Source organism: Mugil cephalus, chromosome 3, assembly GCF_022458985.1.
Source record: "Mugil cephalus isolate CIBA_MC_2020 chromosome 3, CIBA_Mcephalus_1.1, whole genome shotgun sequence".
Taxonomy (NCBI): Eukaryota; Metazoa; Chordata; class Actinopteri; order Mugiliformes; family Mugilidae; genus Mugil; species Mugil cephalus.
This window is the reverse complement of record NC_061772.1, coordinates 8,010,622-8,038,032: the sequence shown is the minus strand read 5'-3', so window position 1 is coordinate 8,038,032 and position 27,411 is coordinate 8,010,622. Positions and strand designations below refer to the sequence as shown.

The 27,411-nt window shown below is 42.5% G+C and overlaps 1 protein-coding gene across 2 annotated transcripts; it reads left to right on the top strand.

Annotated features, from left to right (window-relative positions):
* The first annotated feature begins 611 nt into the window (after positions 1-611).
* On the top strand, positions 612-25,521 carry cgnl1 (cingulin-like 1). Of its 2 annotated transcripts, XM_047580669.1 has the most exons (19): positions 612-779; positions 3,001-4,645; positions 4,775-4,869; positions 6,259-6,370; positions 6,678-6,779; positions 7,011-7,147; positions 8,266-8,404; positions 8,831-9,043; positions 16,966-17,172; positions 17,256-17,360; positions 17,441-17,593; positions 17,905-18,075; positions 20,018-20,179; positions 20,525-20,614; positions 22,845-22,928; positions 23,122-23,246; positions 23,561-23,669; positions 23,781-23,944; positions 24,057-25,521. In XM_047580669.1, exons 2-19 carry the CDS (start codon positions 3,053-3,055, stop codon positions 24,208-24,210), a joined length of 3,915 nt encoding a protein of 1,304 aa, XP_047436625.1. In that variant the 5' UTR covers positions 612-779; positions 3,001-3,052; the 3' UTR covers positions 24,211-25,521. The 2 variants fall into 2 exon arrangements, with proteins under 2 accessions (XP_047436625.1, XP_047436626.1); XM_047580670.1 differs by lacking the exon at positions 22,845-22,928.
* Positions 25,522-27,411: the final 1,890 nt, after the last annotated feature.

The following is a 27,411-nucleotide window of genomic DNA, read 5'->3' as shown; positions in this document are numbered from 1 at the left end:
CACTAGATGACGCTCTCGGTTTTTAAAGACATGCGCTCACAAATTGCATTTCTGCACAGTAAATAATTAATAGAAATGTTGTATACATTATTAATAAAATTCGTTTGAGAGGAATCACTGGTTATTTATGAGCTGTTAGCTTGTAACTTTTGTGTAAAACATATTTCAGTGTTTAGCCATTAGATTGGCTTATTTACAACATGAAAAAATACGCTATATAGAGCTATTACTAGTAATGTAGACTTTAATATAACAAAATAGCAATGCGTGCCTAAAAATATCCATCTTCCTTTTTTGTTTTCTTCTTTTTATTTTAATACAAGCTCAAAAAAAAAATAATAATAGTAATAATTCAAATTCTCAGGTCTCATCTATAACTAGCTGATTTCCCACTGGTTTCAGGGCTCCTATCGGCTCTGAGCTGAGCTGGCCGAGCCGAGCCGAGCCGAGCCGGTCCAAACTGAGCTGCTCCGGGTTCAGCTCATCGGTTCCTCCGCAGAGTCCAGCTCCAGCTCGTGATGTGAAAACTGTTCCTGGACCAGTCGGCCGCTTTTGAGTCGGTGGGCGGGTTTGTGCGCTTGTTTCAGGAGGCGGAGCGGCCCGGAGGGTCGGGACGTCCTTCTGAAACGACTCTCCCTCACTCTCAGAAAACAAGAGGACTAAATAAGTTAGCCAAGTGTTGATAGCTGGAGTTTATCTTTTTCTTTTTAAGGCCATTTTAAAACCAACTTTTAAAAGAAAATTGCGATAAGTGAACTAGAAAGAAAGAAACGACGCCGGTGAGTAACAAGCAAACACAAACTACACGAGAACACCCGTTAAACAAGAGCGAAAATTGCATTTAAAAAATAAAGGGGGGATTTAACTTACTACAAATAGTACCTGTAATAAAGTAACAAGTGAACATGCGAGGTGTGTTAGTATAAATCCGAAGTCTGTGTGCAACTCTCGGACCTGTTGTGTATTTCATGCCACCTGTTGCACTGAGCACATAAATGCTCAGAAACTCGGACAAATCAACTTTTTCCTTGACTCCAGTTAAAAAGCCACTTCAGTAACATACTCTGACGCCTTTTTTTATTTTTATTGTTTTACTAAAGTGTGTAGCGGTTTTAATTGTGTTCACAGTTGCTCCCGCACTGTACGGTCACGCTACGTTTACCTGACGCTCCGGATTAATGAACTCCCGTTTATGTTACGTAACTTCACAATATTTTCCCACAGCGTGAATCCTGCTGTCTGGGTTGACTGATTTTACTGTTTTCGTGCCACTTCTTCTGCTGACCTTCCTTGATGGGTTTTCTCCCTGCGGTCATGTGATAGGCTGTTGACACAGTGTTGGGGGAACTAATCAGTTCACATGGGTAGATAAAAACCTGCGGAGTCTCTCTCCCACTGCACAGACCAAAGCCAGGGCCTTGGCATCCTCATGTGCTGACCCCTCAGCCCTGCAACACGGGGGTCAGTGAAGGCACCGCTGCCATTATGGAAGACAGTGTTGCTGAGAGGGTTTCTTCGCTTTTCACTGTAAAACACAATGGGAAGGGGAAAAAAAGCTGCACAATTGTTGGAGCCCTTGTGTGTCGGATACATGTGACACTGAGGATAAAAGCGTCTATTGTGTTGTCTTTTGCTTTAATCTGTCGTCCACAGCCCTCTTCCTTCTTAACGCTGTACCAAACCCTCTGAAGAGAGTGAAGCTGACTAATTCTGGGTAACTGACGCACCAGGGAAACCAGTTGCAATGTTCACTGACTTGTGAAAAACGTCCACATGTTGCGCTAGGAGTAGTTGACATTGGTTTCTCGCTGCGGACAACCTCTCCCAAAAGAAGGCTCCTGCCGACAGAATAGAAAAGGTTTTGCGAATTCAAATGTTACCATTTGAGGCAATCGTTCGCACTGGCATTTATGGACTGAATTTATCATGAGATGGGTTCGGCACTGGTCATCTTTCCAGCTTGGCTGAACACTTTGCCAGGAAAATCCCTGAAGTGTAACCCAAAAGGAATGTCTGTTTTGGCTAATCTACGTGCAAAATAACGGCCTGAATTAACCAAAGACATACGTTTTCTGTGGATCTCACTTGACCTATTTTACGCTGATGGGATGTATCCTGCTGGGCTCTTTGTTGTCAGTCTTATCAGTGTCTTTCTTCCAGGCCCATCTTGGTGCATCTTTGTATTGTAGCTTCAGGTAGGACGGGGCGCTATCAGCAAGGCAAACAGGAACCTGTTGAAAGCCCATTGTCCAGTAAAACACATGGTGGCTGCTGATGGCTTTGTCTCCACTGGCTTCCATGGCATAGATGTGTCTGAAGAACACTTTTAATATTTGTACACAGCTTGATATTTATTGCCAGCTGTGTTCTCACAATCTGACTGCAAATCTGTCAACTTTGACAAGGCTGAAATCATTACGGATGTAACAGAAAGGGGCTTTTTCTCATGAGCAGGGGCTGCAAATTACAATGTCATTTACAAGGATCAACTGTGCACTATATTGTCATCACCCCACACCTTCTAAAGTTATATGGAGGTGACAGTTCAGAGCTTATTCCCAGGTCTCACTGACTCATGTTGACGTATTTCCTTCTGTGAATACTTTTTTCTTAATCTGTTGACCATATGCTTGGTAAACAGTCATTATTATTGTTACATTATACACCTTAGTCACATCCGCGTAAGCCCTCTCTAAACTGTACCTGGTCATTTGTGCCGTTTAAAAGAATGCGGCAGGTGTTGACTCATATTTTCAGAGATAATGGTGTCTGAGATGATGTTACAGTCAATATAGGGAGCTTATTGTCACATTCATTATTAGCCGAGCTGTCTGACAAACAAAATCTCTATGGACAGAAAACACAACCTTAACGCTAAACAAGAAAAGAAAATGAAAGTAGATGACATAAGTAAATACAGCAAAGCTTTAATGTTTCAGTTTAAGTCTGACTTCTGTAGCGTCTCATCTCTGACTAATCCAGCCTGTCTGAACTTTGCAGAGGTGGTCGACCTGATCCAGGCAGAGGAATTTATTTTCCTTGTGCATTCCTGATGGAGTCGTACAGAGTTGGCATTCCTAACAGTGCACCCCAGCGGGGCTACACTCAGCCGTCCCGCCCTTCCAGGCCTCACGCTAATGGAGCTGGTTCATACGGCCTCAGCATCCGAGTGCAGGGTATAGATGGACACCCCTATGTAGTACTTAACAACCAGGAGGGGGGTCCTCAGTCCTATAATGACCCCAACAGTAATGGGTACATCGACCCTGATGGCTCTTTTATTGAGAACTACCAGGAGTATGATTTCAGAGGAAGCAAAGAGGCTGGATCCAACAGCCCCTTTGTGGAGTACAGGTCTCAGAAGCTGATGAACTACACTGGGCCAGAAAATGGTGTCACAGAACCGAAAGAAAAAACGCCGTCCACGCTTCTGAACTTTCAGAAGCACCCTGAGCTCCTGCAGCCTTATGACCCAGAGACCAACTCCCTGAACATTGAAGGTTTCCATAGCCTGCCTTCCAGACCTCTACCTCTGACTGAGACTGGGAACATACACCCGACTTCTTCCTCTAGACCTGCTGTGCCAGCATCCTTCCACCCCAGGACATCAAGACTGGACCAGAATAAAGATCCTGCAGAGCAAGCGAAAAAGCAACTTCCGTCCCAGACCATGAATGATGCAGACCTGCTTAAACCCAAGTCTTTGCCACCATCCCAGGTCGCGCAGCCTCAGACAAGACCACAAACGCATTTGGCCCAGCCACAGTCCAAACCTCGTCTTACCAGCCTGAATCCACCTCAGTCCAAGCCAGTATCTAAAACTCAACACCAAACAGTCCTTCCAGCCCACCCTCAGCCCTCCACTGTGTCGAGTCCCACAAGCGATCACAGTAAGACATCATGCATATCCTCCAGTTCTATGAGTAGTGCCAACTCCAGCCTTGAGCGCACACGTCGTGAACCCGACGTTCTTCCCCTACGCAGAACTGACTCAAGTGGGCCAGTCCTTCAGTCTTCCTCCCGCTCCCGCCACTCCTCTTCATCTTCCACCTCTAAGGTGGATGAACAGATGGAGGCCCTGTATGCAGATGCCATAAACCGTCACGAGAATCGTCGTTACATCCCTTTCCTCCCTGGTTCAGGCAGAGACATCGACACAGGCTCCATCCCTGGTGTTGATGAGCTCATTGAGAAGTTTGACAGCAAAGACGGCAGTCATCAACGCAGGGGCCGGGCCGGGCGCAGAAACAGGATCAATCCAGAGGACAGGAAGCGCTCACGGAGTGTCGATAGTGCCCTCGGCCTGCGAAATGGGTCTAGCTTCCTGGATGAGTTTAACAGCAATCGGGGCACATTGAGGGAACATGTGCTGCGGCCTTCTCAGCTGCGGCAGCAGAAGACAGCTGGCAGTCAGGAGTCATCCTGTGCCACCAGCGCCCCCGGCTCCCCCCAGAGCACCATCTCTAAAGGTGTTGGCTCCATACAGGGGTACAAAAAGCCAGAGACTCGCACATCTTCACTACCATTCATGAGGAAAAACAGTGAGGAAAGTGTTTCTTCCACTGGAAAGGTTTCAACATCAGCATCTCTCTCCAAGGCTCCCCCCACCACAGACAAAAAGCCCAGTACAGAGCCAGATGCTCAGGTAAAAAAAATCCCTGTGTGTCTAATTCAATTTATATGTTAGATTTAAATTATGGGGTGAATTATTTTTTTTTTGCCTTGGTCTCTGTTATTTCATTAAGATCTCCCTCTCATTTCCCGTCATGTCCAGGCGACACCTGATCTCCTGAAAGGTCAGCAGGAGCTTTCACAACAAACACATGAAGAGACGGCTAAACAAATTTTGTTCAATTACCTAAAGGATGGGTGAGTAATCTGGACTTTTCTGTTTTCATCAGTGTGTTATTTTTAATCTATTTGGTCATATTGCTTAAAAAAAGTGATGCTGTTACCATATCTTGAGCCATGGGCCGAGTGTACATTCATCACAAAAGAAATTGTTCTGTACAAGCACATGAGTTGGACTGTTCATGATAAAAGTGAAGGAATGTGCTCTTCTTATACTCCCATCCAGGCTGTGAGCGATCCAGTTGTCTGGAATTTGTTTTCTTTCACAATCCCACTTTCTCACTCCCTTTGTGGTGCTGGGGGAAATCTGAAAAATATTGTTTCTGTAATGGGGATCTTTCATTTAATGTCTACGGGCGGATCAGTCCAATTGTACAGTCTTTTTCAGAGGAAAGTCAGTGCTTGTGTTTGGATAAAATTCGACAAAACGTTTGCATTATTTGTTCATAATTCAACAGTTTGCCGGTCCCTACAGTTCTTAGATGTGTTACAGGGTTAGAGTATTTTAGAAAGAGAACAGGAAGCTGCTTGGGTGTGTCGGGCCACAGGTCAGGAGTCACAGGACAAAAGAAAGGAAACACAGATGGAAGTGCAGGGGCTGAAACTGAGCTACATTCCCAAGGCTCAGAAGACAAACATTCACCAACAGGGGTTATAATGGTTTAATGAAAATCATCTGTATGAGGAGGAGAGAGAGGGAGAGAGAGAGGAGTATTTGGGGGTTTGGATGACTGTGTCAGTCTTGAAATTTATTGAAATCCTATATCACTGCTGTTATGTGAGAGGAGTATAACTTCAGTTTTGTTCATTCCGATGTTTTCACTTTCTTCTTTCTTCTTTGGGCTTTGAGACGTCTGTTAATGAACTCAGAGATGGTCACTTTTTGACACAAAAGGCTGAACTGTGGGTGTGACTGTTTTTTGTGATACTTTGAGTCCAGACTTTTAAAAAAAAATAATTTAATAATATGAATCTTTATTGTCTGAATGCTTTAGAAGTTGTGGTGTTTCTAGGTAGATGCAACAATGTTGCTGGCTCCTTTTAATTTACCAGGTTGTGTAACGGGGCTCAGCAGCAGTCACATTATACGTACACATCATACAGCAAACATATAATACAGCCCATATGTTTGGTACCCATGTGCCTCACAGTTCATCGGCCGTGTGAAATAAAGCTGTTTGTGCTGTGAGGTGACACATCAAAGCAGAGTGATCCTTCCTGACCCCTTCTAAGCTTGGTATGAGTCCCTCTGTTCCCAGAACACTTTGGATTTGAGTCATGATCCCCTAAAACACCTTTCAGTCTGAGAACTTTCAGTTCTCCTCCTTTTTTTTTGTTTTGAAACATTAAATATCCCAGAGTGTACATTAACACTGTCCGCATGTGTCTGTGTGTTTTCATCTGCAGAAGCAATGATAATGATGAAATGACAAAGAAAAAGGTCAACCTCGTCTTTGAGAAGATACAGACGCTGAAGTCTCGGGCACAAAGCACAAGCGCACAAAGCGGTGACAACAAAGTGAGATGTTTTTTTTTTCATTGTACCTATATGCATTGTACCTAACTAAATATCAAAATGCAATATACATACATTACTTATATTAGTTGTACTGACGTGCAGCTCTGCCTCCATTCCTTATCTGTCTCCATGTAAATGACTCAAGTTTTGTGTTAGAGATCATTAGCACTGAGACTGTTTACTTAGCATGGCGGGTATTATCAGTAAATGTACCCCATACTAAATAAATAAAGAGTCCAGATATTTAACGTGTACTTTTTATTAATAATTGAAATAATTTGTTTAACTAAATGTCTTCTTCTCTCAGTCGCTGGACATCGCTGCACAGACCAAAGCTCTGCAGGAACAAAACACTGAGCTGGAGAAAGAAATGACCGAACTGAAGCGACAACTGGAGGAGCAAACTACAGTAACAGCTCTTTATCTTTAGTTGTGTCTCTGATGTAGAATTGGCTGAGCTGCGAACACAAAGGCTTGTTTTTATCGACGGATTGATAAAACAAACAGGCTACTTAAAAATATGTGATGCAAGTGAGATCAACAAAATCACAACGAAGAACAGGCAGAAAACCAGTATGTCAAGCTTGAGTAATATCAAACCACATGCAGCATTAATGTATTTTGTGTGTTTGACCACCAGAAGAATCAGCCTGACAGAAGAGCAGCGGCAGATTTGAAGGAGCTGCAACAGGAGCTGCAGAGGAGCACGGAGGAGTGCAAGCACGTGAGGGAAAAACTGACCAAAGCAGAGGCTGACCTCAAAACCACAGTGGAAGAGTAAGTGACGGTGTTACAGGTCAATAATGATCACCTTACATTACTCCTAGCTTAGCTTTACTGTTTTAATTGTCAGCTCCCTTCACTGGCACCGCCATCTTGATTGTATGCTTCAGTGCATTCAACTGAAAGTCAGAAGGTGCGTTTCTTGTGCCACACTGTTGATCCCGAATGAGTTGTTGGAGCTCCTCCTGAGAGGACGGTGTCATAGGATAGGTGGCATCAACATCCTGCACTTATTTCCTTCTGGTGAAGCTCTGTGTTTTGGTTGACGATATAAGAAAAGTAGAGCAGGTTTTAAGTGATAGTTTTAGATGTCTGTTGATGAAACTGCTCAGGCTGTTGGTAGTTACTAAACAGGTTGCCATGTCAGTTCCTCTGTCTTATCATGAAGTCCTTTGTGTCTCCTCTGGTTTGTTAGGTTTATATTTCACCCTCCGTATTAATGTGCGCTTGGTGACTGATTTACTATTTATTCTGACAGCGTTAACTGACCCACTGCCTTTCTGCCCCTTCACAAATGATACACCTTTTACGATAACACTGTGGGTCTCTTCTAACTTCACCTCCTTCCTGTTTGATTCAGTAGTTACAGCTTTACTTTGATTTTCAAGATGACAACTACCAAAGTCCCCTGAGTCTATTCTTTATTTGATGGTAATTATTCCTTCATTGGACAGTTGGTAGTAAAGAGGTAAACAGGAAATAAGTAGGAGACATCAGTGACTCTGGTGTTTTCATTACAAGTTGTAAAAATACGGCAGTTGTCTAGAAAGCTGAATATCAGATAAGAAAGTCCTTGATTCAGCGGCATTTGATTTTTTCCATTTCATTTATTAGTCTACATTACTCTGTGGTGATATGTCTGAGGTCCTTCGCATCATTTATCACCCTTCCCTCTCAGTGTTGTCACGTCGCACCAGTTTAGACATGACTGGGTTTCCACCTTGCAGGTTTTCTTTTTAACCTCTGTGCTCCGTAAGCCTCACGTTCAGCTTCAGCACAGGTGCTGTCATTTACACGTGCAAATGAAGGTGCAGCTGGGCGGGTGTGTATGTGCATGTGTACAGCATGAGGTGGACGTGTACGATGCTTTGACATGCTTTGTGGATTGTCAGGCTCTTCCAGGTGAAGATGGAGAGGGAGCAGTATCAGACCGAGATCAGAGACCTGCAGGACCAGCTGTCGGAGATGCACGACGAGCTGGACTCGGCCAAGAAATCAGCTGATGATGGAGAGAAAGACATCATCATGGCGGTGAGCCACGCCCTTCAGTGTTGAAGAAAACACAACAAAGACACAAAGAAAGAGCTTATTTTCACAGGAGTGACAGTGGCTCAGTGTAGAGAGTTGTCCGTGAGTCAGAGGGGTACTTATCCAGTCTCTGGTGCATGGACCATTTGTTGAAGTGTCCTTGAGCCAGACACTGAACCTGAGTTGAACCCAGTGTTTGGTGTGTAAATGTCCTTGTGCTTGATTGTACAAATGGGTAGATGTGTCACTACAGTACATGTAAAATGATTACATAGAGATTATAACATTTCGTCTTGTCTACAGCTCTGCTTTTACAAATGTTAAAGATAAGCACAAACTGTAAGGTCTCTGTCAAACTCAGCAGTTCCTGTCCGTATTTTTGCAAATTCTGCACTGACTCAAGGTCACCAAATTGTTGACTTTTCACAGGACATGATGCAACTCAAAGTGGAGGTGCAGGAAATTCTCCTGGCCAAGGAGGAGCAGGAGGATCTTCTGAGGAGGCGAGAAAGAGAGCTCACAGCTCTGAAAGGAGCCCTGAAGGAGGAAGTGGCTGCTCATGATCAGGAGGTGGACAAGATGAAGGAGCAGTTTGAGAAGGAAATAAGCAAACTGCAGACATCATTGGAGGAGGCCAAGCAGGTAATCAGCGTCCCGTGTGATTTCCCTCTCTCCCTTCCTCCCTCTCCTCTCCAGTTGGACTCCCTGCGTTCCCTCCTCCTCATTTCCTTTGCTCTTACCCTCCCCCATTCCAGGAACACACCCTGTCACAGAGGAGTGAGGAGATAAGCACAGCACCCGGGGAATTGTAACTTTGTGTGTGTGTGCGTGTGCATGTGTGTGTGCGTTCATCATCAGCGGATGGTTCCCTGCTTTGAAGCGACATTATTTTCACCTTTTACTAGTTTATCTGCTGTGGCGCTGAGTATCAAAATACTGAGACAGGATATACTGTATCCAGCACAAGCATGGCCCTTTAAATTTTAATGCCTGTGTTTTCTAGGAAAATAATGAAAACCGTCTGCCTCCACTTCATCCTACCACCTCTTTTCAGAGTAGGCAGTAGCCTTGTGTACACAAAGTCAACTGACAGCCGCAAATATTAACCCTTTAAATTCCAGTGATGCGTGTGCAAGCACAGACATCAAGAACATCCTAGTTTTACCCAAACATGCTGATCAGCGCAGAACACGATGTTCATCTACACCAGTTGTTGTATGCTCTTTCAAATGACGTGGAACCTAAGCTCAGTTTGAGTTTACCCGCTGAGTTGTGTCAACAGAGCAACCTGATCAAATGAAAACGAAACATCATGTGACAATTATATGTTGCTCATCATCATTTTTCATGGGAAGCCTTTCAAGCCAGTCAAGTTTTTTTTTTATCTCAGCTTGTTCCTCTATGTTGAAACATTTTACCAGAGGGCTGTTGGATAATAACACTTAGAGACATTTATCTGTATATGAAATTGTTGCCTTACCCTCAAGGTTGTTATCGTAGCAAGTTGTATTCTGTTCATCACTAGTGGCCAAAAAAACAGCAACAGAAAGCTGCATATCAGAATTCAGTAAACTCCTCGAATCATGTGACTGCACCATTGGATTAGCAGTTCAAGTCGTTACTTTAAAGAGAATGATTTTCTTCGGGGCACAGAGGTCCTTGGAGGTTATGAACATTTTTCTCAAGATGAGAATAGCAGCTTAGCATGGCAGGAGACAGCCCTCTGAAAGGACCAAAGACACATCGCACATTGTCAGTAGGTGGCTGTGTGACTCACGTGTGTCCTGTTTGTCTCAAAGAGTGGAAGTCGTCCTTGTTCTTGGCTTCCTGCAGGCCTGGTTGGAGTCCACAGCAGAGTTCTGCAGAAAGAGTCTATGAGAGCATTTCCTTTTGTCTAAAATAGAGGTACTGCTCCCCCGAGAGAGTGTGTCATCAGGGGGGTTTACCCTCAGTGCTTTGTAAACACTTGTTAAGATGGAGTCATTGTTTGTTTCTCCTTTAAGATATGAAAGTGACATTTTGTCCTTTGTCCTTCAATTCATGTTTTGTCCTAAGGTTCAATTTGCTGTCATAGCAGCAAAATTAGAGTTGTGAACACACAGTATACAGTAATCTAATCAATGAAAACTACAAAACACTGCAGTGGCTGAAAAATGCATCAGATGAGATAAAAAAAAAAAAAAAGAAAGACAGAGTAAAGTGTGCATCTCTTTATATTTTTGAACCCACCTCCAACCAAAGTGCTGCCTCCTCTTTGTGTGGCCCTGACATTTGCTGACCAGAGCTGCCTAAGCACACAAGAATGCTGGAAACTGGAGCACTAAATTGCTCTGCATACTAGTTAATTGCAGTGGCAAGCCATCACTAATCTAATGAGCTGCCGTTCCTGAGTCGCGTCATGTCCCCTCTACTCTTTTTTTTTTTTTTTTTTTCGGTGCCCCAAAAGAGCGGGGGTAATTGTGAACCTCAGTCAATAATGAATGATGAGTTTGTTTCACACAATAATGGCAGCGGGGGTTGGGACATGCTGAATAAGTGGGTCAGTATGTTGTAGGAAAGGGGATGCGGGGCCGACCCCCGTGAAAGGAGCGGGGGGCCTGTTTTGTGTCTTAACTTGAAAGCTGCATTGTGTTTTTTGATGAGCTGAAATCTGTGGAATTTTATCTAGGTTGAAAAATCTTGGTCGTACGGTTTTTGAGTAGATTCGACTTTGCTTATTTTAACTATTTATAAGTATTAACTTATGCTCTGTAACAAAAGACATCTGCTCGTTTGGACGTGGATTTAGTTCACTGTGTCAGCATGCGCTAGTATGTAAAAAATGTGGAAAGATGAGGTGCAGCGAGCAGAGATGAGGGTTGGTTTACAGGAATGTCGGGGTCAGTGTGGAGAATGTGCACCCTGTAGACCTCCTTCGATACTCCGCTCCAGCTCTATGACACTATACCCACTCTGAACTGTGGGAGAGGCTCACATCTTTTAATTTATTCCCCTTCAGGGTGCGGCAGTTGCATCTCCATCTCTGCAGCGTTCCCAATTCTTAGTGTAAAGGCTTTAATGGGTCTCACCCCTCCCTCGCTGAAAAGACACAGCCCCGTGCTTATCACATCATTTCCAGCTCTTGTTATGTTGCACCAACAGCCACAAGTCACAGTGTGTAACGCAGCCACATTGCTATCATGCTCTCATCAGTAACCTCAATCCCAAATTCTGTATTTCTCATTTCCTAACTCACAGTTTCCTCACAAACCTCCACAGTGATCTCCTGCCACCTAAATGCGGTCTGTTTTCTGGCCTGTGCCATGCTCGCCACTATCTCAGCCTGCCTCTCGAGTAATCTGTGCCAGTGTGTGAACTGAAGTCTCACTGTCTGATCATCAAACTTACGTAGCCCAGAGAAGAGTTCCCCCTCAGGCTTGTTTTGAAAGTAAAGACTCCAGCATGAGTCTGTGTGTTTGATGATAGCACAGTATTTCCCAGTGTAGCTTTAGAAGATGATTTACCAGGCGGATGGAAAGAGGAAGAACGAGACGCTGGACAGCAAGCGAGGAATGAAATTATGATCTTAACAGAGACTGCGAGGAATTATCAATTTATTCTTGTTGAAATATTGCTTCTTCAAGGGCTCCAAATAGCTGTACTGATAACTTTATGGGTTGCTAACTTTAAACAATCTTAAAAACAGGAACTAAGTGCCCGGCAGTTCTGTCAGAGAGTATTCAGTTCAGAAAATGCCCAGTGAGGGTCAGGTTTGTGAGAAACCAGGTAGCGGCCTGGATTTCTATATTTATTAGTCGTGATGTGGTTGGAGCCTAATCTGCCAAAACAACTTGGAGGAGTTAAGTTAAACACACGTCCTGTTGAGACGACCAAGAACATCTGAGACTAGTGGTTGTAATCCAAGAGTTTACATTCGTCAAGCAGTGTTTTTAAAGGTGTGTTCTTGTGAAAAGTAGAAGATTGTTCATTTCACTGATGGGTCACATTTTTATTATTTCACAGTGTTATCATGCTCTGCCTTCTACTTGTAATTTGTCTTTATGCCAGCTTACATAAATTTAGATGCGATAGTAAGGTGGTTTGTGGGCTGAAATCTTGACATTTGCGCTGCTAGTTAGTTGAACCATTGTGTGGGATGTGTGTGTTCGGTGTTTTGTTTCTCAGTGGCGGTTTATTCAGAGCTTCACTTCTCTGGCCTTTGGCCCGGACACTGGAACATGCAGGTTCCTCCTCTTTATTTTTCTTTCCACTTTGGCAGCCAGTGATGGTGGTGCCTGGTTTAGTTGGCACCACAGGGCTTGTAAGTCAGTCCGAGTCACACTCAACTAACATTCTCAAATTTGATAAATGCTCTGTAAGATGAGAGGGAGTTGTGTAATTATTTTTAAAGGGTGTTTTTACGCTACAATGCCTGGCTCTCAATGTGTGATCCAGTTTTACACAGTATAAATCCAGAGAGTGGATTTTTTTTGCTGATCATGAAATCAGTGGTCAATTAAATCCCAGGATACCTCCCAAATAATCCAGCCAGCTCGGTGTGCTCTTTCAGAAAGACCTCTTTATGCGATGAGTGCAAATCAGTACGTTGTCTACAGCCAAATCAGGAGGAGGATTTTGATTATAGATAACTTGTCTTGATTGCGCTGTTTATTTTTTTAATCGGCAACATCGATTCCTCCTAGACGAACTGTCTAGAAATTCTCCTGGTGTCTGTAATTCTATCGCACCCCTGTGAATGTGTAGTTTGGCTTTGCACATGGTTCCATTTCTCTGAGGACAAGACGAGATCTGGTTACTCTTTTGACCAAAGGGATGCCAAAGCTTCTCAGCTGTCACGTTTTAATTTCTACTTCAATCCTTCCTTTCATGCCGTGACAGGCCTTGTGTTGAAATTAACCTTAGGTATCTGCACAGCTTTTTGTCAATGAGGAAGGCTGTTGTATTTGTAACGCATACGTTGTGCTCTAAGAGGCCTCTCCGCTGCTAAATGAGTTTTTAAATACCTCTTCCTGGTTTGAGATTTAAGGTCAGGTAATCGGATGTCTTCCATGAGATTACATCGGCACTGCATGAACTTAGAAAGTTTGATTTTATTAATGTATGTGAATACGTAACTGTCTTTTATTGAAGGCATTTATATGTATGAAAAAAAACTGCATTCCTCCAGCTGTCAAAAAAAAAAAGAAAAAACTGGATTGGTAACTTACATCTTCCGCCATCTAAGTAAGATGGTGACAGGTTACAAAACACAAAATACCTTTGGATGCTGTGCGTGCTGGCAGGTGTGTAGGAGTGCGAAAGCACATTTTAACCTGCTGTGAATATTTTAGTTGAGTTGTTTGTTCTGTCTGAAGCTGTGAAGTTAACTAAGAACAGGAAGAGGACACCTCCATGAAAACTGAGACTGGAGTCGACCATAGAAGGAGTTTATGAATTTACTTGTTAGGTGGTGAATTTTTGACAATCAGAATTGAAATATTAAATGAATTTTGAGAAGGGCACCAAGATATTATCAGTCATTGACCTGTAAATTAATATTGTATTTAAATGAAAGTACAAACAACACATGGTCAGAAGTAATTGGCTTAAATTTAAACTTAAACATTTTCTTGAGTTTTTCTGAAAACATTACATTTGCCTTAAAAAATATAGAAGGGAGCCAAAACCCATGCAGAGCAACATCAGGAATGGGGGAGTGTCAGCAGCTGTTGCTGTGCAAATGTATCAGTGTGGAAAACACTATACCTTCTCATGAATTCAGAATATTTTAAGATGTCACCAAACACCAACCCATTGTAGACAAATGTAGGTGTCGAGTACTTCAAACCGCTCATACTGGATCTCTCAGACTCACAGTTAGACTCGGTTACTTGTTGCTCAAGAAAATGTTTAGTTATGGGCAGTTGTGAAATTGAAAAACTGTACCTGAATAATCTTTCTTTTGTGAAAGTCACTCAAAGCTATGGAACGAACAGCTGTGGAAAAATGTCTTCTTTTGTTCGACTTGATGCAGATTCTGCGTCAGCGTCGAGATTTCACATCAGCATTTGTGCCGCGCTTCAAAGACCTCTGAAAGTTAGTTAATGTGCAACTTTAGATAAACAGTTTGGGTACACATGAAGTCCCAACTCAAACTTTGAGCGTAGGGTAGCGGGACAAAAAAGAAGGCAGCTTGTATTGTCAGTCTCTTTGTAAAAAATTGTGTTTAAAGAAGGGATAAAGAGTTATATTAAATAAACAAATTAAACAAATCCTTGTCTAATAGAAACCAATCCTTCAGTGATTGATAAAGATTTAATAAACTTAAAGAATAATTAACTTAACTTAAAACAAACTGAATTTTACATTGATGTCTTTCTCTTTCTCTGTTATTAACACAAGTCGAAAAATTTGACCTGTGTTAAATGTGTCAGGTCATGATGCAGCTTTGTTAGAATCACTCACAATTCATTTTCTAAAGTCGGTGCATCCCCTCCTGCTTCTTCTCACAGACTACAGCGGGGTCTCTCTTTCTGCTCTCTGGCATCGCGCTTGTTTTTAACACATGTGACCCAGTGTGGGAAGTGGGACAGGCAGAGAAGTGTTGGGGTCGGACTTGCTGCGTGCAGTATGTTGTTAAAATGGAGCACAGACACAGTCCTGACACAGACTATCAATGTTTTATTATTGTGGAGAGAGATGAGTTCCAGACCTACGTCCTACACTCGACCTAGGTTTCTATACTCAACACAGTCACAGAATAACCAATACCAAGACATTTCTCACACCTCTTAGAAAATGACATCCGCGTCAACACCTGATGTACATACAGATAATTTCAGGTTGAATCCCAGTCATGTGTAACTGACTTGTCAACCAACACCATCAGAGATCATCTTTAAAGTATCACAAGAATAGTTTGTAACAGAAGATGACACAAGACGTCCAAACATCCAAAGCTAAAAAGCTGATGCATTATTTAAATGAATACAGACGTTCTGCCAGAAGTCCTGTCATAAACTGACAGTGTAACATTAATTTTTTTTTTGAATACTTTTTAGGATTTTTCTCTGCATTATGAAGGATGCTTCTCGTTTTTAGTTAACCACATTTTCCATAACATCTGTGATTATTTCAGGCAGTGATTGAACTACTAATTGTTGTCAAACATCGATTCTCCTTTCTTTTGACTGGCCTTGAGCATTTAAACTTCCCTTGACCAAATAAATGACCCAGTGAGGGAGCGATCAGGGTAGCTCTGTGGTGACAGGGGAAACAGGTCTGACTGGCCTTTCAGCGCAGGAGCAGGGAGGAACCCATCACCTTTAAAAACGCACACGCACAATGGCGACAAGACGAGCCAACAAACATTAGTCATATAGGGAAATTAAGCGCTGAGTAGACTTTAGATTCTAACATTAATTAAGGATGCACCTTCACATACTTCAAATTCTTTTCGTTTTCTGTTTCAGTTGAAATATCATCAGAGATATTTCTGATATAACTCATTTCCTTTTTACTTTTGGTACAAACAACCTATTTTAGGATTCCGATTATCATGACATTCATCACAAATGTGTCTGTGGAGTGATTTTTTTTTTCAGCCTGCAAATTTTTTTTTGCACTGTTGTGATGCCATGTTTACGTTCGCCACCTTTCACCTGCTGCTTTACGACTCAGTCAGGTGACTCTTAAAGGCAGGAGGGTGTGTGTGCTTGCATTCTTTAATGTACTCACGCACTCACGTGCTATGACGTATTTGGACACAGGGAGAACACATCGAATCGTTTGGTGTTTTGTTTAACTCCTTGGGCGTTTATTTCATTTACTATTTCAGCTCTTACAGCTCTTATATATAGTGAAACCAATACTCAATTTTTCAGACTTGTTGTGCATTTGTGTGTCCACGGCTGGTGTACATTTAGGCATACCTGTACTGCACTAAGATAAACAGCGCATTGTCAAACCTGTTTCCTAACATTCCAGCTCCGTGCTAAAACAATGTTGTATTCAAACAAACTTTTGTGAGCCTTTTGCGTGCTGATGTTGTAATTCATTTGAAATGTGTAATCGGAACTGAAACCTGTTATCTGTTGTAGTGAGTCGTGTGTCTTGTCAGTTTTCCTTGTCTCTGTCTCCGCAAAGAAATGTATTTTGCGTAGTTAATTCACACATTTCATTCATAAGTTTTTGGGACAATTACTTTATAAAAAAACAAACAAAAAAAACACATTTCCCTGTAGGTAATGGCCATGGTGCAGTATAAGTAGATCAGAACTCCCTGGTCAGATTTCTGGCTTTTAGTGGTCCTCAGTCAGCAGATGCTAATGAAAGCTCAGATTTAGTTGCTCTCAATTGTGGCTTATTGGAAAGTGTGACAGAATTACAGGAAGGTATTGTTATCCCTTGTCTCTGCAGCAACAGAAGTTCAGTGAGAAACTAAGCACTACAAATAGCTTTTGTTGTACGAGGTATTTGATATAGTCTCAAATGTTCATCATGCATCACTGTTCCACTTTCTGAGTGGGTGTCACAGACTCAAGCTTCCTTTGAACCGAGGTCTCATGTCTTGTTCTGGTCTGCAGAGCAGCGCAGCAGTGGCCCAAGAGAAGGCTGAAGTGGAGGCAGCCAAGGGTGCAGCAGAGGGCCAAGCAGGACGGTTGACCCAAGAAGCTGAACGACTGCGCAGGCGGGCGCAGGAGCTGGAAAATGAGGTGGCCAAACTCAACCGAATCATTGATGACGCGAAGCTACAGGAGAGCAGGCTTGGGGATAGGGTTGGCCGACTGGAGGTGAGGGGGCACGATGAATAAAGAGCAACTGGTGTTGTTTTAGTTTACTCCTACAGTACAGTACCTGTGTCCTATGCCAACAGAGGGAGAAAAAGCAATTGGAAGAGTCTTTGGGGGAAATCAAGGAGCAAGAAGAGGAGATGGAACGTGCCAACAGGGCGTTGACCATCCGTCTGGAGGATGTGCAGGTAAGATTAGAGACAATCTGTTGTTGTTGCATGAAGAGAAATGCACAGCTTGAAACCTTCATGACTCTGTCCTCTTACAGAGGAACTTGACCAAACTGAGCATTGAGCACAAGGAGTTGGAGGAGAGGTTACAAGAGGAGAAGAGTCAGAAGGAGCAGTTCAAGAACATGAAGAACAACATAGAGGATGAGAGGAGGCTGCTGGACCGTACAGTGGAGAAACTTCAGAAGGAGGTGAGTTTCCTTGAGTCTCCAATACAGCAGCGTCCACTCCAGTAATAACCACATGATGGAGCTCTCACAGTTGACCTCAGTTTGGATCTGAGGTCTGGGTCTGGCTCTGGAGATTATTCAAAGAATGCCAGAGATCATTCAGTTTGACAGGCGGCGAGTCTGTGGAAGTTTTAGGTCCTTATAAGAAAAAGATGTTCACGAAAAAAGAAATAATTCAGGTTCAGCTCTGAAGCAGATCGACCAAATCTCACCGTCATCAACATTACAGCTGTCTACTTTCCTCACCGTCTCTCTTTTCTCTCTCACTGTAGATGAATGATATTGTAGAAGCATCCCAGTCGTCCACTCTGGAGCTGCAGGAGCAGATTGATATTTATAAGGAGAAGAACCGTCGGGAGCTGACAGAGCTGCAGAGGCTTCTGAGCGAGCGAGGACAGGAGCTGACAAAGTGCCTGCTGACTACCAAAACCCTGCAAGAGCAGGTAAAGTGGACTACGGCAGCTTCTTGTAATGGAATGTAATGTCATTCAGAGAAGGGACACAGATTTCAGTGCTGACACTTTGAGGGTGAGAGCGGTCAGGCCGAGGCCATCGTTAGTCAGGACTGAGGCGTCTCAAGCAGATGATGAACCATTGTTCTGGCTCAACTAGTTTGAGCCCTTACACTGACTTACCTCCCTTTTCAGACAGCTATGTCATCACTTAGGTATTTGTGGTCCTTGCTGCCCTTTCAGACCTAAACCACGGTATTAAAGTGAAGGGATTTTGCCAAGTTGAGTCATAGAAAACCTCTGTTCTTTATTTAATTTAATGTTTATGCTCAGTGTTAATTAAAAAAAGGAAACATCCTTCGCAATCCTCTGATGTGTGGGAAAAAACAAAACGTCATTATAATGAAACTTTATGAGTGACTCCTCTGCATTGTTTTCAGTCAAGTTATTGATTCTTGTCAGCAGTGTGGAATGTACAGAATGGCTTATGTTACTTTTATTCATACATCAAATATTTATTTAAGTAGGTGAGGCAGTTATAGTCTTTATTTGGACCTCACAGAAAGAGTTTTATGGTCGAGTGAAAGCAGAAAAGACATTGTGAGAGAGGATGTGCAAATACCAAATATATTTTTAGCAGTGGTATAGTTTTCCAAACCTGACAAAACTGGTTAAACTGTATGCCCTGTATTGAAAGTAGAAGTGGCTATGTAAAAGAAAGAGACACAAAAACTATGTAAAGAATATTTGATACTCAGTGGAACACACTGTGTTGTTGATCTTGTGCGTTCTACTATTATGCACTCAAAGGGAGTTGTGATGCGCATTTCTGCTGACTACACAAAAAGTTGTCAGAGCTAATGTGCTATAAACGGAAGAGAAAAAGATAACTGTAAACACTGCAAATGTTAATACATAAAAACATAAAAAGGATATGTCCTAATGTTTTACTAGGTAGGAAATGCATGAAACATGTTTTTTTAGACCTGATGCAGTATAACTCTCATCCTGTAAACAAGTGTAACAGTGCGCCTGTTAGTAATCGTCATTGGGTGCTTTTTAACAGAGACTTGGCAGGCTCCGCTTTGATTTTAAGTTTAAGAGACTTCCTTTCAAGGAGAAAAAACATAATTGAACCAATCCTTTTCTGGGAGGAACCGTCCCATCTGGAGCCTGTAGTCATTAGAGTCAGACTTTACTTCACAATACTCATTTTTACAGATTTACTGGTCTGAATGTACCTGCTACAGGCTTCCATCTGTAGATGAGTGTTATGTGCTTGAAAGTCAAATTTATATGTCAGGACAAGGTCAGTGTCCAGATTCTTCCTCTTTCTCTGTCTGCATCCATGTATCTTTGTCCAGCTGGTGCACAGGAAGAGGAGGATGTCAGTGGCGTGATATCATTGTTGTGAAAGCTGCGCTGGCTGTTTCACATCCTCCTCCAGCTCTCCTGAGAAACTAAACGCTCTTGACTGTCCCACTGAGTTCACTTTTCCAGCTGCTCTAATGTCCTGTCACTCTCCACCCATGTGGACTTTGCCAGATCATCACTAATGGTACAAGTGTAGGCTGCACACATCCTTCTAGTTTTCCCTCGATCACTCTCTAGATTTAGTACATGAACACATTTCCAAACATGCAGAGATCAAACTAAGAAGTGGCTGAAATAAAACCAAAACTTAAGTATTTGCATGCTGTAATATCTAATGTTTCAGCACTATCTCCATCGTCTTAACATTAAGAAGGGACGGCAGTTTTGCAGCTATAGGGGGGCTTTGCTTCTTCTAGCTGCACCAGATCCAATTTCACTGTTCAGGGACCAGAAAAACAAAACATTTTCTATGAAAACATGTGAAATGCGCTGGCAGTAAGCATTGTCATCGTCTGGTAATTTTTCTTGTATTGAAGTAAACGATTATGTTTGGCTTTAGTTGTCGAACCGGGAGGAGGATCTGCGACAGTGTCAGAGGGAACGAGACGAGGCTGTGCTCAGGGAGAAGACCCTGGACCAAAAGGTTCAAGATCTGGAGGCGGAGGCTGAGAAAAACTCTCATGCTAAAGACGACAAAGCCAGACACATCAAACTCATGGAGGTAGAGTATGTAATAATGTCAAGTAAAGCCACTTATGAAGTCTTAGTCATTAGTTAGTCAACTGACTAACTAATATCAAGTGCTGCAGCATTTAGTTCTGCGTTGACTTAGACACTTTGTATTCCACTAATAATCAGAATAATTGTCAGACTGACCAGATCAAAAGGAATCTGACTGAGAAGGGTTGTGTAAACCTTTGATAATCTGTTCTATAGCAAACTGTTCACCTACAACCATGTAAATACTTGATCTGATAACTTCTCCCTGGTTGCATTTGATTTAGCATTCATGAGAGATATTTTCCACACTCACTGATTGTACGGTTTCAACTGCTTCATTTTGCAGGAAAGGATTTCTCAGCTGGAGCTGGATCTTGATGAGGAGCGTCAGAGTGGAGACCAGCTGATGAACAGGATAGACCGAGGAAGAGAGCAGGTACAACACACACACACAAGCTCAACACATTCTCATTATCAGTGTTCACCTGTGGCAGTGACCCACTGTCACCCACGCTCACACAGACATGTCTCTGTTCCATCTCTATCTGTAAATGATATCCAGATCTCACGTTGCTTTGTCTTCCACCTCTAACATCATGACCGCAGCCACTAATCTCTAAGTGAAAGGGACATGTGACATCCACGTGTCAAATGCTTTCTTCAGTAGTCCGTGTCTTTGCACAATTAGATGATTGATAGCCACACTGTAAAAATCTCAGTTTATTTGTGGTTTGGGTAAAGTGGGCAGGTTATTGCTTCGTAAGATGATCTTACATAATCGTTCAGACTGGCAGCCTGCCAGCACGGCCTCGGAACATCTATCCAATTTTCATGCATCAGTCACAAAAGACCCTTCTTAATTCACCGCCCGAGCCAAAATATGCACCATGCCAAATGTCTCAAGTTTTCAGGTTGTGGGGTTCACTTGGAAATTACACTCAGTGCTTTCAGCTTGAAAACAAATCTCATTCTTGTGCTAGAAGTCAGTTTTTATGTTCTTGTAAGCAAACACTCCAGTTTTCCTTCCTCCATGATAAAGCTGCTGACGGAGGCACTGTGAAGTAAGATTTAGATAAAGTACGTGTGCTTTTAGGACTGTTTGTTCATGGGAGAGGTATTACTAATGAGAGGGAGGATGTTGATTCGGGAGTTTTTGAAAGAATGCTGCTCTGTTGAGCTTGTACTCGCTCCCTGGCTATGAGATCCAAAGATAGGCTCGTAAGATTTGGCTTTGGTTCAGTTTGCTGGAGCTGACGCACATTTAAAAGTCGTGACCAAAATTTTAAGTGAAGTGTGTAGCATGACATCAAGAGAGCCTCAGACTGGTTCCGAAGAGTATTTAAATCTCCCTTTAAAAAAATTCCTGGCAGAGAGAAAAGAGTGGCATTGTGACAAAGTGGCATTGGTTCAGCATGAGGCTGAGGTCGGTTGTCAAGGAAACACTCTGGCTTTGTGCGGCAAGAGTCGAGTAGGCTGAGTGCTGGCGGTGTGTGTCTGTGCGTGTGCACGCGCGTGCACGGGGGTATGTGCTGATGTGCGCGCTCTAATATCTGCGGGGAGGAGAGGGCGAATGTATGGCTATGGGGTGGAGGGGTGGAGGGGTGGTGGGGTTGCAGCGGAGGCAGCAGGAAGAACACCTGCGTCTCTCCTGGCACCAGGTGCTCCTCTCCTGTCTAAATGAGAGTAATCTCCCCTCTCCTCTCCTGCCGTCTCTCACAAAGCAGATTAGTTTCGCTGTATGTTCCAGTCTGCTGATTCAGCTCCCTCAAGCACTGTGCTGGGTGCACCAGTTATAGGGGCCATCGTTCATCAGAGCAGCCCACTGTCACCCGCTAATTGGCATAAAATATCACCAATTCTAAGCTCCTCTCACAAAGAATGAACCATCACCGTCGTATCGATTAGTTTTCATTCTCTCATCTTTCGAACTGTACTATCGCTGCACAGTCCTGCTCCCGCACTCAGGACTCTCTGAGTAGATCTAGTGTGCAGTGAGTTGATGTGTGATGACACCGGCATTAAAGGAATAGTCTCGTACGTTTGGAAATACAGGCACTAAACTTCTGCTTGAGACTTCAACTAGTCAATCTGTCTCACTGTCTGTTTCATATAATGGGTGCGGACAGTCGTATCTTAGACTAGATAAAATAAAATAGATAAAGAAGAAGAAATGTGATGTGTGAGAGGAGGTGCTGGGTGGATTTTGTTATCTTGAACAGGGTCAGGGAAGTCGTTCCTTTTTCTTTTTTTTGCTTAGCTAAGCTAACAGGCTGTTGGTGGTGGTATCATATTTAATTCACAGACACAGTATAATCTCACACCTCAAGTGTATCAACACTAATGCTATCTGTCTGTTCTATCTGAGGGCCCCCAGCTAAATATTATTTACGGAAACTACTGTCAGATTTCTTTTGTACTACAAACTTGGTTCACAGAGAGTTGACATGACGATCACAACAAAAGGTGGAATGCTGTCGAGCAAGAAAATCCTGCTCGCCAATTAACTACAACTCTTTCGGCGTAAACTCGTCCATTGTTTAGTATTTTGACTCACTGCGTGCTGCAGGAGTTTCTGCTGCGAGTGAGACTCAGACCGTGTCTGATGATAATTGTTGTCAGACTGTGTGGGACTGTAGCGATGACAGTGTCTGGACTCGGCTTGACAGGTGGAGCAGATGAGGAATGAACTCCTGCAGGAGAGGGCTAGCAGACAGGACCTGGAGTGTGACAAGATGGCTCTGGAGAGACAGGTACACACTCTCCTGTCTAGAGGATAACAACTACACACAGAGTTACTCTGCAAAGATTCATTTCATTCATCTTCATTCTCATTTGTGTCACTTCTCCTGTCAAACCCATTGGTTTTATTCTCCTCACACAGATATGAATATGCCATGAAGTTACATTTGTGACTCATTACCTCTCTCTAACTGCCCTCACTAGAACAAGGATCTGAAGACCAGAGTGGCTCATTTAGAGGGCTCCCAGAAGTCCAACAAAGAGGGCCTAGTGGCTCAGCTGGAGGATCGCGTACAGGAGCTGGAGGAGAAGCTCGAGGGAGAGGAAAGGTGAGATGAAGGCTCTGGCTGGGAATAGAGATGAGGGGTGCTGGGGTTAAGGGGATGGAAGACTTTCATTATGTTGGGGATGTCAGCAAGGTAATGACTGAGGTTTCAGATGAAAGTTAGAGTTTATACTCTGACACTGATGGATTTAGGATACAAAGTTGGGCTTTTATAGGCGCAAGAGGTACTTTTGAGAACTATATCGTCCAGGTAATCAAACCAACAGAGACTCTAGGTTGCTATTATTAAATGAACCCCAGTTAGAGTGATGTGCTGTATTTTATACATGCTGATGCATCATGTTGCCTGTGTTTCAGGGAACGCGCCAACCTGCAGCTGGCAAACCGCAGGCTGGAGAGAAAGGTGAAAGAGATGATGATGCAAGTTGAAGAGGAACAGCACTCCATGCAAGATCAAAAGGACCAAGTACGTCGAACATGTAGCAGCGATTAAGTCCAATTTACACATCTGCCTGTCAGATATGTAGAAAAACTGTTGAAACCTTTTAACCGTGGCCGTGTTGTTTTCTCCTTGCAGTTGAATCTGCGCCTGAAGGCCCTGAAGAGGCAGATGGATGAAGCTGAGGAGGAGATCGACCGACTGGAGCACGGCAAGAAGAGGCTGCAGAGAGAACTGGACGAGCAGCAGGAGGTCAATGAGCAGCTCCAGAGCCAGCTCAAAGCCCTGCGAAGTGAGATTAGGTAAACTAATAAATAAACTTCCATCTTTTGTCATGAGTAATACCAGGGCTATGCTTTAAAGTTGGAAAAAAAAATCCCACTGGTATTAAACTGTTGTTTTTTCCTCTCAAAGGCGTAAGAGCTCCTCTGCTCCGCTGCTCAACAACCTGGACGACGATGACGACGATGACGACATAAGCACCGACGGTGAGACGTACTTCAGCTCGTCTTTGGGATACAAGCGCTCCGCGAGTCAGGACAACATCTTGTCAACCTTCACTTTATAAACAAACTCTGACACCTGAAATAAAGCTGCTTTACACGTATCACTGTTGGACCAAACATACGGAGATCCTCGCCGCATGCTTCTGTAGATACTACACTGAACGATCCGTGTAAATATTAAGTGAGATAATCTGAATGATATTTTTGTGAAATGCCTCACTTTCAACACATTCCCCTGAATAATAATTCTCTGTGTAGTTTCCATGTAAATGAACTCACTCAGTATTATCCAGCACCTCTTTGATTAATGAATGAAGTTTTAGCCTATCCAGTAGAAATGTATATACTCTTAGTTAATTTTACAGATTAAGTCTTACCTTCCAACATCAGTTTGTTCCTTCCTTAACTAATGGATGACACATGCTTGTCAATGATTAGTCTAGCATTAGTAAACTTGAAACACATTCTCTAATGCACTGCAAACCAGCGTACCAGTACTGCCTTTGCGAACAATATGAAGTTATTATCTCTTATTACTTTATGCCTATCAAATATTTTTAATTTACATATCATATCTGATAATACAGGTTTTTTTTATCCTTTTTAATGAATGAAAATCAAATTTGAAAACATGAAGTTGTTCATGGATGTTTGTTTTTTTCCTTTTATTTATTCATAGCTGAATATACACAACAAATTAGTTTTTTAGGGAACAAGTAAGGGAGTTTGTACACATCCACTTTTATACCATGTTATCGTTTTTATCATTTGATGAACCGTAATATCATAAAATATCGTCAGTTTATAATGTATGTAATCAGCTGGATTCTGCTGTCAGGCTACTTCTAATTCAAGTGACGTTGCAGTATTTCTTCCACATCCTCTGGTCAAATTAACTGAATCCCTGTGTGTTTTTCCACTAGACTGTTAGCAGGTATATCACTGAACAAACTGCAAATATTTACTCAATTTCATCTCTGGAGACATCTCGGGTTACTTCCTTCTTAACTTCAGGCAATGTTAATTACTCAACAAGTCTTTTTTAATTTAATCTCATATAATTGTATATGGATTTCGTACACTGTGTAAGCAAAGCCTCACCGTGCCTGTAGACCAACATGTGCTCGACTTCTCAAATGTTTTGCTGAATGACGGGATTTCTTAAGATGAGATGAACTGACAATCAAGGGTTTTCTACACTGTGATGATTTGCACTTTGTGTTGTTTCTGTGCTGAATAATTTGACCAAGTCTGATGCTTGTGGAGGGACAGTGGACTGAGACAAATTCCTGCCACTACCTCTCTGTACACAACTGTACATTCATAAATCCTGCTGAGACTAAAATAAAGTTGATTGCTGTTACTCCTGACAACTAGTGTTCTGCATTTAATATCACATACGTTTTGTAACATAAAATTACTGAGCAATGCCTTGTGTTAATTACCTTCACATGACATTCTCTTCTCTGCTTGTGTGCTTTGGTTTTAATATCAGGCTACTGTCAATGAATTTCACACACACATGAAAAAAGGCATATATATATATAATTATTATTATTATTATTATTATTATTAAAACATGACTATATAAATTAAGGTGACATAGAAACGTTGTCCAGTCAGTGGATGAGCAGTCAAAAGTACAGGATATCGTTCAAATTAATTCCAAACACATTTTAGGGTGGAGGAGGAGGGGGATGAACTGTTGAGTAAAACTGTGTTTCTTAAAAAGCTGTTTTCCATTTTACGCAACACCTCAACTTTTGTGAAAACTGCAAGATATTAAGATAAGGAGAGTTCAAGAATGTTATTTTGATCAGTGTTAGCTCATTGAAATTTGACTGAACTATCATTATGTCATCAACAGTAAAAATACTCATTGCAGTATGCAGTTGTAATATGCTACTCCTCTATGAATCTATATATAACCATGTTACAGTAATGTAGTTATTTTGGTTATTTATGTGATGATGTTGAGTTTTTATCACGATTATGTAACCAGTTTCTGACAAAAATCTACTTGAATGAAAACCTCTGTGTTGAAACGTGTTCAACAGGTTGCCGTCCTCTCTCTTAAACTTATTTCCTCTTGTATTCGGACCCTCAAACTGCTTGATAAGAAGCAGAGGTTTCTTTGCAGCGTGTGCAGAATGAATGCACAGTGCCAACTACAGTTTAACTTGGGCATCCAAGATAAATGTCCAATAATGTTTCCCTCTGACACAAGCTCTCATATAAGAACCCTCAACATTGCCCATGCAGTATTTGAGTAAATGAACTCTGTGTTTAATGATCACCCGATCCTCAGGTAAATTCTTTTGGGTCAAAGCAGCTGTGTCTTCAATTTCGCGCTCAGCGGGTCAGTATTGTTCTTGCTGGAACTTATGAAGCATTTGCATCCTGTGTTTGGGCCTGATCACCTCTGAGTGCTGAGCTTTGACCTCCTTCACTTTGTCGAGTTAAATAAAGATTCCTGGCGTGGAGCAGGAGCTCTCAGTTAAAGTGTGTATGTACAGTATTTCATTCAGTTATTCATGGTCAGCATGCAGAGAACAACTTCTACTCCCACATTAAAGAGTCACTTTCAGTTGTAAAAACAACTTAAATGTAGCATGCAGAGAACAACTTTTACTCCCACATTAAAGAGTCACTTTCTGTAGTAAAAACAACTTAAATGTACTTCAGTATTGGTGAATGCTGAAATAGTCCCGTGTTTTGTTTTATTTTTTAACTGAAAAAAATATTCCTTGAATTTGCTGCTGACAAGAGCAGAACAATGTGACGATTAGATGGCGTTTTCTTATTCTAAGTGGCTCAGTGGCTGTTGTTGCCAGGCCGTGACCTTCGTTTGTTGCCATTCAGTGTGGAACAAACAAATCGACCTTTCAAGTGCCACAGCATTATCTCTCACTCTCCTGTCAAGCCAGGCAGCAAGCTAACACTGGCTGCCGGGTTTAAGAGGGAAAAGTTGTGTATACTTAACAAGGTGATCATTCTTGGGATTCCTCTGTGCGCTTGAGTGACTGGGGCTAGAGGCACAGCTGACGAATAGGAAGTTATCTCAGAGGTGAGCCGTGGGTGTTGGCGCGAGGCGAAGACGTGGTTTCAAAGTTTTCACAAGATTATCTTGCTCACACGCAGATCACCGTTTCACAGCTCTCAGTAGAGAACATACAAGTTTTACAAGTCTGGCAGAGATCTGGACCCAGGCCTGAAGCTCTGTGAAGGGGGGAGGGAGGGGAGGTGGCGGCTTTTTTTTTTTT

Bases quoted from the DNA above. Each gene is read 5' to 3' on its own strand.
- cgnl1 (XM_047580669.1), top strand. From the start codon at position 3,053: ATGGAGTCGTACAGAGTTGGCATTCCTAACAGTGCACCCCAGCGGGGC. The intron at 20,615-22,844 runs GTACAACACACA...TCGGCTTGACAG, and splicing joins TAGACCGAGGAAGAGAGCAG to GTGGAGCAGATGAGGAATGA. The intron at 23,247-23,560 runs GTGAGATGAAGG...CCTGTGTTTCAG, and splicing joins AAGCTCGAGGGAGAGGAAAG to GGAACGCGCCAACCTGCAGC.